Source organism: Papilio polytes, unplaced genomic scaffold (assembly GCF_000836215.1).
Source record: "Papilio polytes unplaced genomic scaffold, Ppol_1.0 DF823177.1, whole genome shotgun sequence".
In the NCBI taxonomy this organism is placed as follows: Eukaryota; Metazoa; Arthropoda; class Insecta; order Lepidoptera; family Papilionidae; genus Papilio; species Papilio polytes.
Window position 1 is genome coordinate 786,811 of NW_013526027.1, and position 12,615 is coordinate 799,425.

At 34.4% G+C, this 12,615-nt stretch overlaps 1 protein-coding gene across 1 annotated transcript in view; it reads right to left on the reverse strand.

Moving 5' to 3' along the window:
- The window catches only part of LOC106105150 (dual 3',5'-cyclic-AMP and -GMP phosphodiesterase 11-like), a 91,653-nt gene extending 79,352 nt beyond the window's left edge, over positions 1-12,301 (reverse strand). The window contains exon 1 of the mRNA XM_013285381.1: positions 11,884-12,301. Coding sequence (XP_013140835.1) covers positions 11,884-12,204 — 321 coding nt within the window. The 5' untranslated portion in view covers positions 12,205-12,301. The remainder of the gene's footprint in view (positions 1-11,883) is intronic.
- Positions 12,302-12,615: the final 314 nt, after the last annotated feature.

Genomic DNA, 12,615 nt, shown 5'->3' on the forward strand with positions numbered 1-12,615 from the left:
ACATCTTTTTTGTTCGTATACACTCGTTCCATTCCACTTGGAAATGCTAAACTCCGGTTCACGATTTCCTTATAACAATTTGCTTATTTTTAATAGACAAGATATTACAGATCATTTTATTTTATAAGAGCAATTTTAATTTTCGCTGAACATAACTTAATTACTGTAAGATTTTTTTAACATTAAAACAATTGACTATTTGCCTCACTGAAGTGCCTTAATGAAAGTTTTATGTAGCAATATCATAACCGTATTATAACAAATAGGAAAGTAATAAACGTTACAACTTGGCACGGTCCGTCAAACCATTCTTTCATTTCTTCTTATACGAATCCTTAACGTTCTTAGTTACGCAACTATATCTACAAAACTGACGGAAAAACTTTCCCTACAAAGAACTCTGTCTGGGGAAAGAACAGCTGTTGCGACTGATATTCGACCTCATCGCCAGAGTGAAACTGACCCTTGGTCGGATAGGGGCTTGAAGAGAAGGGGAGGAATGTTCATTCATCTAGGTTGTGACGTCACGCACGAGGTCATGCCCTCCGGGGTGAAGTCGGGAAAGCAAAGCCACAAAAACTCCGGTAACTACTAAACGGCTAAAAGTTTCTTCCCACACGTAATTTTCTTCTACTTCACAACAAGCTAGGATCGTTAACCTCTAATTTTGTTTCAAAGAATATTTTATACACGCAGTTCAGCACTAATACCGTTGGTACGCAATAAAGCCTGTGTAAGACTTTTATTACGTTAATGCTTTTATAATGTTCTTTAAATGCATCTGTTCGTTGTCTGCTAGAACGTATAGTTTTTAACGCACATAGAAATATTGTAAGAATAAGTTGTATTGTCTTACAAGTTCTATTCACATTAGGATTTTCAAATATAGTGTTTTTTTACGTCTAAAACCTAGCAGACGGCGATACGATTGGGTATATCTATGCCGTATTGATACTGAAATTTGTGTGATAATATTTCAAATACATAAATTAGTTTTTGATGAGACTATGAAAAACCTATAATTCAGCTACAAGGCTAACTATCCCAAGATACAGACCACAGAGGCTTCTGAAAGTGTAAGACTTTTTACTATAACCCATTTTATTTTATTCCAATAGTCGAAAACATTTCCCTAGTATTAAAAACAAATAACGATGGAACATTTTCGCAACTATTGATTGTTATCGACACTTTATAACACTTAACAAAACTGTTGAAAAGATTACTATAAGTAACAAAATAAAAGATGCGCGATTTAACCACTGGTATCGGTGATGGAGCGTACGTTTCCATTCGACGGGTTTATACGGCAATAAATTGATGTGATAGTGTTTGTAACATAATGTTTTAGTGAGGGCGTATCGATTGAATTAATGAGATGTGGGCGCACGTGTGGTCCGTGCGAGTTGTGTAGACATCTCGAAACGGTCGGGTTATCGTTTAAAGAACGTTTTATAGCCACTTTACGATGGTAGAACAATAGCTATGAGATCGTTTGCAAGCATGATTTTTGGTATGATCGATCGTAGGAATGAAAATTGCAAGACAATACCAACATTTTTTATTCGCAATGGTGTAATAAAACGCCGGCGGTGAAAACATATCGGGCCCATCGCTAACCGCGACTTGAACGTTGGGTTTTTCCCTGACAAAGTGCTGATAGTATCGTCGTCCTTCCTAAGCCCCTGGGGGATTTAATGCCGCAGGTAAATGGAGCTGTCGAGGGAGAAAAGCCCCGTATTGACGGGACATTCTTAATAGTTTTTTTCGTGCTCAAAGACGACCTTCTAAGTTGTTTACTAGAGACTCCAGTGACCCGTCCCACTCTCGCACAAGTGGACATTTATTTTTTAATCATATCATAATGTGGCATTTTAGGTCTAGTAGTTTTTAAGTCTATTCCTTATAAAAACAACAACATGTTAGAAAAATGAAAACGCTGGTCGGCATACATCGAGTGGGCAAATATCAATCGCACTAATAACTTTTATGAAATCTTTAGCATATCACATAAGTACTCACAAAGTTCCATAGTGTTATCAGTGCTTATTAAATGTGCGTGTCAGATAAGTGTGATAAGGGCCGCGCTGTAGATTTCCCTAACAAACATAATGAATGGAAGATATTTAAAAACATAGTTCAATTTATATCATAACAACATACTATATGGAGATGTTGTGTTTGTTTGCTAGATTGACGTAATCACGCTTGACTTTGATTTTACGTGGAGTTAAATAGCTTATAGTTTATATGTCTAACTGTTGCCTACAACTTCGTCTACTTGACAGATGAATTTTGAACGTATATATAGAAATCTTTGTAAAATTACAAGGCTCTACACCCAGTCGTTGGGACTGAGCAGTCAGCTAATCAGTTTCTTATTTGATACATTAATAATAATTGATTAAAAAGGGAAATATTTATGTTAATTCCCTAGTATGTACATTGGACGTATCGCGAGTGTCTTCCAATGTCTCGAAGGATTCAAATGAGAAATGGGAAATTCAAATGAAGAAGCAACCGATGATATTGTATCAAGAGATAAACATTTCAACCACATATATTAATACAAAAAAAGGGAAATAACTTAAATGTAAGAATGAAACGGGAACGTATTGTAAAACTGAAATGGTATACAAACGTCATTGCTACAGCGCGATAACAAAATGATTAGGTACACGATGACGAAGGAGGCTTGTCGCGATAACACGAGGTCAAACATACAATAAAATATCCACCTACTGTAATGTTACTTTATTCGATAAATTATTTGACTACTGTTACCACTTTACAAGTACGACCTGTCCACGTGCGGCTTCATTCGCATTAGATTAGATTATGTTTTTTTTATTTATGGTAATTGTTTACATATGTCAAATTCTCAGTTGCAAATGTCAAAATTCAAGAGCACAAATGATAACGAAGGTTTTTGACATTTGATACCAATTACCATTACCATGGCAACCCTGCTTCCTTGATGTTGTTAGCTTATTGTTTAAAGTCCCTTTCCCACATGAAGATTTTTTCCAATTTCTTTATCCCCGAAGTTTAATAGCTTGAAAATATATTAGTCTAAAGCGTGTTGTAAGTGTAGGGATTTTTACTTAAGAAAAAATATTAAAAAATATGCTGAGATTGCGAGATCCTATGCCACGCAGTAGTGTGTGTTTACGGTTTATTTTATTAGTAAGTATAGATAGATAAAGGTGCGTACTAACCAACGTTAAGATGTAATGTAACATGTTTAATGAAGCGATTTATGAAGTTCGACGTAGTGTTACGGGGGAACCAGCTAGCAATCAACCGCCCAAAGCGAAATATTTACCTCGTGTTACACGTCGATCTGTACCCACCTTTATATTGTCCTTTTGTAATATTACATTTGCATGTCTTATGTTTAATTAACACAAAGGAAGCCCTTTAATAGCATACATTTGAAAATTATTTCTATTCAATTATCATCAAAGCAAAGTACAAAGGAATAATAAAACCTTTAAAAATATTCCTCAGCTGTACTCAGAATTCGTAGCTAAAAAGTTTAAAGGTAACATAGTCTGGTCTCGCGTAGCAATAATTGCTATTCCGGACAAATCGTCTTCGAGTGCAGACGAGGTTGTTCACCTAGAGGAATTAATGGCGTGTCTCACTAATGCTATTGTTGTGTTTAATCATTGGATTGTCACGAGACACGTAAATAATATTAAAAAATAGTGTACATTTTATTGTCCTATAAAAATGAAATTGCATAAAATGTGTGGGGTTTTTAGTATGTTAGTTTTTCGTCGTATTCTAGTTAATGTTTGTTAACCACGGGACTGTTTCGAGTGACATTTAAAGCACGTGCTTAAAGTGTCTGTGTGTGTGATAATTGTGCTTGTAGTGGTAATTGCGTATCTGAGGAGCCGGCGAGGGCGAGAGGGCGGGAGGGCGGAGAGGGAGGGCCGGCGCACGCGAACTGATAATAATTATTAGTCTGAGGCAATTAAGAGGCGCCAGATATACGCCATGGATGAGATAGCGATAGAGTTACGAAGGAATAGAGGCCAGCAGACAACCCAACACATGTCTATTTCTGTTATCTTCTAATCATAATAATATAATATTACAAATGCGAAAGTTCAGATGGATGGATGGACGTTTGTTAGAGTTTGTAGTCTAAACGGCTGAATGGATTTCGATGAAATTTAGTACAGATGTAAAGGATAGTCTGGAAAAAAACATAGGCAACTCACCTTTGTTTTTTTTATTTAATTCCAAACGGACAGAGTCGCAGGCGAAAGCTAGTGTTTTATAAATGTAATATGATGTTTGCTTGTTCTGATAATTCTGTAAAACTACTTGATGGATTTTAGAAAATCATTCACTAACAAATAGCTTTTTTGTCAATGAGTAACTTAGGCTCTTTTGTTTTGTTTTTCTATCTTTCCAAGCGAATTTGGAGCGAGCAAAAAATCGATTGAACCAAAATTACTTTATTTGCTTTTAGTAACGTTAAAATCTTGAACGTAAATTAAAACATTTTTTTCTTATGCTTGTTCAGATCCTATTTAGATTGCAAGTTTTATTCAAAAAATTGTTTTGTGTAATAGTACAATGTTAAAAAGAACATTTTTTGTGCATATCACAACTGTAACCGATCTGACATGCAAAACAATACGAATGAATATCACTCCAATTGTACTGATGACCATTTATAGGAGTGATTGAATTTCGCTACATTTTAGTCAAGAAAGGTCGGGATTTTTTTTAGTTTTCACAGTTGTGTAAAAATTTTTTAATATATAAACTAGATTTTTCTCATCCAAGCAATGTATCAAGATAACCAGAGTTTCACAAGTTGGCAAACAATAATCTCGTAGTGGAAAATTTACTGCGTTTCCATTGTTAACGAGTTTGCGTGACGGCTTAAATTACTGCGTACATTCGCATTTACCATCTGTACGCATATCATATCATATTTCCGAGTCGTTAGAGAAAATGTGTGTCGACATTGCGAACTTGGCCGTTGATGTGAGAAAGTTTTCCGATACATAAACATTGATTAGATATTATATTATCATGATGCTAATGTTAATTTTGTTATTGTTAGGTATTGATTGTAAAGCATTTACTTATGCATTAAATTAACTGAGGATGAAATATGATACCACTCAAATTATTTTGTTACGAATTATAACAAGAAAAATTAACTTAGTCTAAAATATCTCATATAAAAGATACCTTTACTATTATAAGTCTGTGTGATATTCTTGTTTATCTGACTCACGATATGAAAGGTACATTAGAGATGTAAGAATTAATTTTCATCTATTTTACACGTTGGTATTTCCCGCGGTGAGACAGTCTCGGCGGGTGTCACCACGGCGCCTGTTTCTAATGTGCAATCATAACCACTTACCGGTTCGTAGGCGCCACTGGCTAGACAAATTACTGGGCTAACGAGATTCACTATCTTATGCCTGACGGTGCGTAAACGCGGTGAGCCAGATAATGCGCTACAAACACTGAAAATTATACTAAAAAGTTCGTCTTATTAACTCCAGATGTTATTTTATGTAATGACCGAATACTATGTGTAATGAATAAAATGAACTATGAATAATGAACTATATACTTAAGAACAAATACATAGGTACACCGTGTATTCATATTAAAAAGGAGATCCAAAATGTATTAGACTTTAATGAACTCGCCTGGCGATGCCTTAAATTGAAAACACCTAAATATTTAATATTAACGGTGTAACCAACAGACCTTAGGAGCAGTAGTTATCGACTACTGCATCAGAGCTTAAAAACATTTGATTAATGCTTCTAAGATTATGTTTGGTATTTTAACTGCTCAGAAGACCTACCATTTAATTGAAAGTTAAACAAGTTAGTGATCGATTAGTTGCCATGGTAATTGGATTGTAATTCAAAAGTAATTGTTGAATTTGTTTAGGGGAACCGTTTCCTTTGACGAGATATTAATGTTTAATTTCACCGTGGCTCCGTCAACCTGAGGTCATCAAAAGTCACTTAGGGATTATCAAAGATTCATCAACCTTAAACCATTTCCTTGTTTAACCCGAATAAATATTTAATGTGAATATTTACATGACCGTTTCCGAGTAATATAACTTCTTCGAGAATTAATGGCTTTTATTCAAATAGTTATTTACTTATTTAAATTGCCTCGTGCCAGTGTTATTCATTTATTGACAACTTCGTTGTGACATTCAAACCAACACAAAGTCCATTTTTTATATTAATTACTGGTGAAATATAAAAAAATAAACATAATTAAATAATTAGTTCAAATTTCAGATTGAAATTACATATAAGAAATCAAATTTTCTTAGAAAATAAACAGCAAAATTCTGAAGCATATTTAGTTTTCTAGGAAGGAAAATCAATTTGCTTTTCATTATATCAAAAGAGGTTCGTAACAATACCCTTGATTACACATCCTTCGTGATCGAAACCCTTATTAATCCTTATTCATATGAAAATAGACTTATAAAGAAGTATTCATAAGTTCCTTTGATGAACAAATTGTCCTTATATTGAATATTGAAAGCGAAGATCGGGACAAAATGTAAGTATGGGAATTAAGTGATTGAATAACGAATTTAGCTCGTTTAATATCTAATTGTGTTTTACTTGTGGATGATTTGTTATTTTGCTACAACTATGGTTGTTAATAGATCGTTAAATAAGAATCTTAGTACAAGTTTGACAAAAACAGTCTTATTCAAAATAAAAACAATTCTTAACTAACTTCAGATACAGTATTGATTGGATTTCACTAAAATAGAGTCTTATTTTATGTGATTCAAAAGGTTTCGAATTCGAATTGTTACGAAGTCCTTTTTTTTGTTAAAATATCAAATTTCACGAGATTGAAAGAAAACTGAGAGCACAATAAAGACAATTTTGGAATGTTATTAAACTGGTGTGTTGGAAATTAAATTAAATTCTTTCAAGTACCTAAACTTTATTGATATTAAAAATATGCCGACTGAAAAATTATTTTATTTTTCGATTTGACAAAAATAGAAACTTATCGATGATCAAAATCACCGGAAAAGAATTAGAATTTCTATGGGCGAATTTAATTCAAATTAAAACTTATATTTACGCATGTCACTAGCTGACAAAATCATTTATTGTCTACAAACTTTCGCCAGACCGTTCGCGTGAAATGAAAAAAAAAAACAAAAGCAAACAACCTATGTTCTTCCAGACTATGCTCTATATCTATGCCAAATTTCATCCAGATCCGTTCAACCGTTTAGACTATAAACTTTCTTAATTTCACAAAATTTGTTTTTAATTAATTAAATTGTTGATACAATTTTGATTCCTAAAAGATAAAAAGTCGATAACAAATACATTTTTTTCTTCTGTAACATAGCCTTTCAATAACATGTACCTATCTAACCTTATCATATGTCTTTCTAACCTTCAGTGTTTCGTTACAATGTTGTGTGATACTTGATATTTTATTATATTAATACTCAACTTGGGAGATTTAATTCTATACAAGCTATTATCATGCAAACAAGTAACGATATTAGCAATACTAGAGGTAAATTAAAATATTTGAATGGCTTTAATATACTAAACTGTTCCAATACGATACTTAATCTAAACAATCGAATGCTTTAAGTTCAAAAATAATTGACCAGACAACTTTATTATAGAAGGCATTGGGATAAACAGATTTTAATTCTGGTAGTTGTATAGAATATTACATAATATGCAGACAATCCGCAGGATGACGAGAAAGACGGATTAATTGGCTGATAAAATTGTTAACATTAATTTACACTGTAGGTAATAGCGTGGGGCATAGGAATCTTAATAAAATCTTACTAATATTATAAATGCGAAAGTTTAGTTGGATGGATGGATGGATGTTTGTTAGAGTTTGTAGCCTAAACGACTGAACGGATTTCGATGAAATTTGATATAGATGTGGAGGATAGTCTGGAAAATCACATAGGCTACTCATTTTTGTTTTTTTTTTAATTCCACGCGGACGGAGTCGCGGGCGAAAGCTAGTTACTAATATTATAAATGCGAAAGTTTAGATCGATGGATGTTTGTTAGAGTTTGTAGCCTAAACGGCTGAACGGATCACGATGTAATTTGACATAGACGTAGAGGATAGTCTGGAAGGACGTATAGGCTACTTACTTTTATTAATTTTAATACCACGCCGACAGAGTCACGGACGAAATTTAGTATAAAACAAAATTTGTTGTCAGTAGCATTGCGACAGAGAACGATAGACGTATCGCGGTGTCGCTGTAGCTCCGGCGTTTGGAAGCAGCGCAGATAACGTGAACAAACATTGTAAAAATGCCAAAATACAAGATAACACACATAATAAATGGATGCTTAATGGTAGCTCTGTATACTGTATGTAATCAGTTACGAATTAAAAAATTACAATCAATTTCAATTGAAAAATCACATTGAAATATCGAGATACGTTTACTACACCACAATTTATTTTCGCAACAAAAAATGTTAATAACCAATTAAGCTAATTTCAATGTGCGTCTTAATAGCACTTTAATCCATATTCTTCAGAGTAAGTATACATTTCGAAGCGTAATATTAATTAGTTTAGATATCGGTGTATGACATTTCATTCATACAAAGGCTGCATCACCACATTGACCTCGCGGAGGGTCTGTCCGGAGATGTGTCACGCGCACACGACCATCGGTTATCAAATGCATGTCGAATGCACTACTAAATATTGATAAACTGCGAAACAACGAACTAGATTCCAATGGAATTATTTTGCTAGAAACACATTTAGGTATAATACACACGTCAGAGAAGCAAAACTGGTTTCAAATTGAAAATTCAAAAAGATACCAACTCGAAAGTTGTACTTGTTGCGATTTTTGAGAAAGTAATTTCATCAGCAACATTCCCATTTTACGGTAAAATTCCACTGTCTCATCGCTTGCTTTCCATATGTACTATCTTTGTTTTTCATTAAATAAGAATGAATGACAATTGCTTTTTACGATATTATCGGTACAAACCCAAAGCAAAGGCTCCTAGCGTGGGTTTCTACCGACTCTTTCTACTTCTGTGTCCCGGATCTTTTTATTATCAACATACATTTTATATATAACCAGAGCTCAACAAACATTCATCCAACTAAACTTTAGTAGGTATAAAGTAGACATACAAAAACATATTCAGACGTTAAAGAACAACTGGCTTAGAATGAAAACGCTAGCGCCATTTTTCAATACTAATGACCAGACCTGTCTCCTACTCACAGCTGTAGCGAACATCCATTCTTTGCAGAAATAAAGAGGACAGGGCAAGATGAAATGTTTCGTGTTAGTGTATTTGATTGCGTTTGTCTTCAACTGGCTCTCTCACTTCAACTTAACAAAAGTGACTCTATAGTGAATAAACAGAAGATCTATATTAAATAATCGTATTAGATATGACAGTTACGGCAAAATATTGAAACGAATTTATAACACTTCGCCTTATAAACGCTGCTTACAATCTAACAGACGCAACGTCTACATTTTGATAGAATTTGTAGTTTAAGCGTGGCCATAATGTTTCAGTTTTCGTACTTTATTCATTTAAAGAGTTAGAGTTAGAGAAGACCTTACATGTACTTTTACTACGGTTAGAGAAAATGTTAATACATTTAACAAAGGAAATAGTATAACTAAGCATGTGTGGTGATTAAATATTAAGCGTGTTTGTCACATCAATTTTACTTTTATGTCAACCTTACAGAACATCTAATGCTAAAGTTAAAATCTATTAGCTTTCCAGAGAATCGAAGTTCCAAGAATGAATTCCAGAACATTTTTATCTACTGTTTACTTATTTTGCGGACTGTACTTGTAAAATACGAAGAATGCAATACTTTGATAATTTCGATAACGTTATCACATTATGTTAATTACGATTTGTTTATTTAACCTTTATCGTTGTACAAAAATCTTAATAAAATCCGTCAACAACAAAATTACTGATATCTATCGACAATGAACAATAAGGATACAGTGAACATCGATGGAGAAAAGTCCACGAATGGACACAAGAAAAACAAGTGTAAATCAAATTTCGATGGTTAAAATAAAAACAAACGACTAACTAATTATATTTTAAAGAATCAATCTTTACCAAGACACAATAATCTATAGACAGGACAATTAATAAAAGAACCATTTGCTTGGATGAAGAAGATTTATACTATTTATTTTAAAAAAAACATCTATCATCAAATTATAAATAAAATTATCGGCTTATTACGCTTAGTAGATTCAGTTAATTGTTCCAAATTAATTGCCATTTACTAACATGTCTGTAGTCGCTACATCAAAGATAAACATAACTCTAACAAAAAACTTTACAAGTTCCGTAGTAACAATGTAATAAAGACTTTAAAAATCTCATTGGTCTCTCGGTTTCATGTATATGATTATGCAAATTTGCGTCTTTATCGGCCATTTTTGTTATCTGCGCTCTGTCTGGAGAATAACCTATATTAAAATACTTTCGTACAATGTACCGAGTAGAATATTGTGCATACACAATGCATTTTGATAAAACTTACGATATAGTAGGGGCAAAGAATGCATAAACAGATATATCCACAATACTAGAACAGTATGAATAGACAACTAGACTCCTTTGTCTCGATTTAATCTTGCATTGAAGGTTTTACAAATACAATTTACACTCTCCTACTTTCATTGGATTTAACGTCACATGTTTTCAACTACACTTGATGTCAAAATTAAGTAGTACATTTCTAAATGTCATCCTTGATAATTTCTTGATAAAAACATAACATATTATAAGCTAGCCGTTCTAGCCACATAAATAATAAAATGCTTTCTTCCATTAATTTTCTTATTGACAAATCACGCCACGTTTTGCATCTCTGACCTTCACTGTACTCCTAACAGTCTCGAGACTGTTGCATAATGTTTGCATTATTATCATTTTGAGCTTGATGAATTAATTGTGTGACATTGAAAACGTTTACGGTTAAAATGTTACTATTACTATATAATCAGACATTGGTACATACAAATTTCATTAGATGAGACGTTAGAAAACGTAATAAAAAGTCTGTACTACTGGTAGAGAGAGTTTCTGTTGTCTAGTTTGTCATTTGTAACCGATAGTGGTGCTGAACTTGTGCGATTAGTTCAAAATATTTAGTATTCGTAATTTCCGCTCTATAGCAATTATTATATTTGTATATCTTTGCGCATACAGGCTGTTTATTTTGAAGTGAATTGTTAAAGTATAAAATGTATATTGAGACAAAATTATTTTTATACACTTTAAATGATTATACTTGAGATATGTACTTATTTGGTAAGTATTGCATTTTTGGTTATATTTAGTTCACCTCTTAAATTTAAATGTCAGTAGCCAAAACACTCACGCAGTAGGTAACTACTTAAATATGTTTAAGCATTTTTTGGTACATGTATTGATAGTATGTTTTTTTTTTTTAAAAAAACTGCTCCTTTATTTCATTATTCAATAACAATATAAGTGGAAGAACTCATTGCTAACCAGTAAAACTTTAAACATATAATAGAGACACGTAATAAAACGACGACGATATACACAAGAGAACACAACACAAGTGCGTAGGTACATACGAACTATACACATGTTGATGTAGTCTTGTGTTTGTGTTCGTCCATTGCGTGCACTGGTCATAATAACGTCAAATTTCGTTTACACTTTGCCACTTATTTATAATTTGGATGCGACAAATATGCCAGGCATATTGGATAATCAACAGGTCGAAAACAAAGTAATTAAATTACGATTTCGTGGACAATATGTAATGTAAATCGGCCGGTGTCATACTTACAGATAAGGTCCCACCGTTTTGACCGAAGAGGTTAACAACACAAATGTTATCCGTCAACAAAAACACAAGAGATGCGGTGCAGGCGCGTTGCACACTGGGGCCGTTAACCCGGCACCGGCGGCGGGCTGCGTTTCGAAAACTTCGCGTCGGAGCGTTTAGTGAATATTCAAAAATAGACCGAGTATGCGTTAGACACGCGCAACGGTGCATGTAGCGTCGCTCACGGACGCCGGGACACGTCGCGAATCGACAACGGGAGCGGGCTACGAGCGCGGCCGGAGGATCACAGTGAAAATTTGCGTTGAAAAGTTTCCAATGCATCAAAGTTGGGATCGCGAGTTGGGCCCGACGCGGCGACAGCGCGACAGCCCCGCGACGATCGGAACTCGACTGGCGTCCGACCGCCGCCGCCGACCGCGCTCCGCCGCGCCTCGCGCCTCGCGACGCGAGACACCCACACCGGCGCGCGCACCCACACACGCGTTGCACGGTACACGCACGGCACACTCATACACGCACCGGCCACCACACACGCTCAACGCGACTGATAAACAGATCAAAAACACAACACCACGATGCAACTGCACTTGTAAACACACCCCAGCCTCCTGATATAGCCGAGCGGTGAGTGTTGAGCACAATAGATATAGCCCGTAAGATATCGCTAACCATGTAGTAACCACGTAAATCCACAAAGTACGGCGTAACATTAGTAAGTTGGAGTTGGAGCGA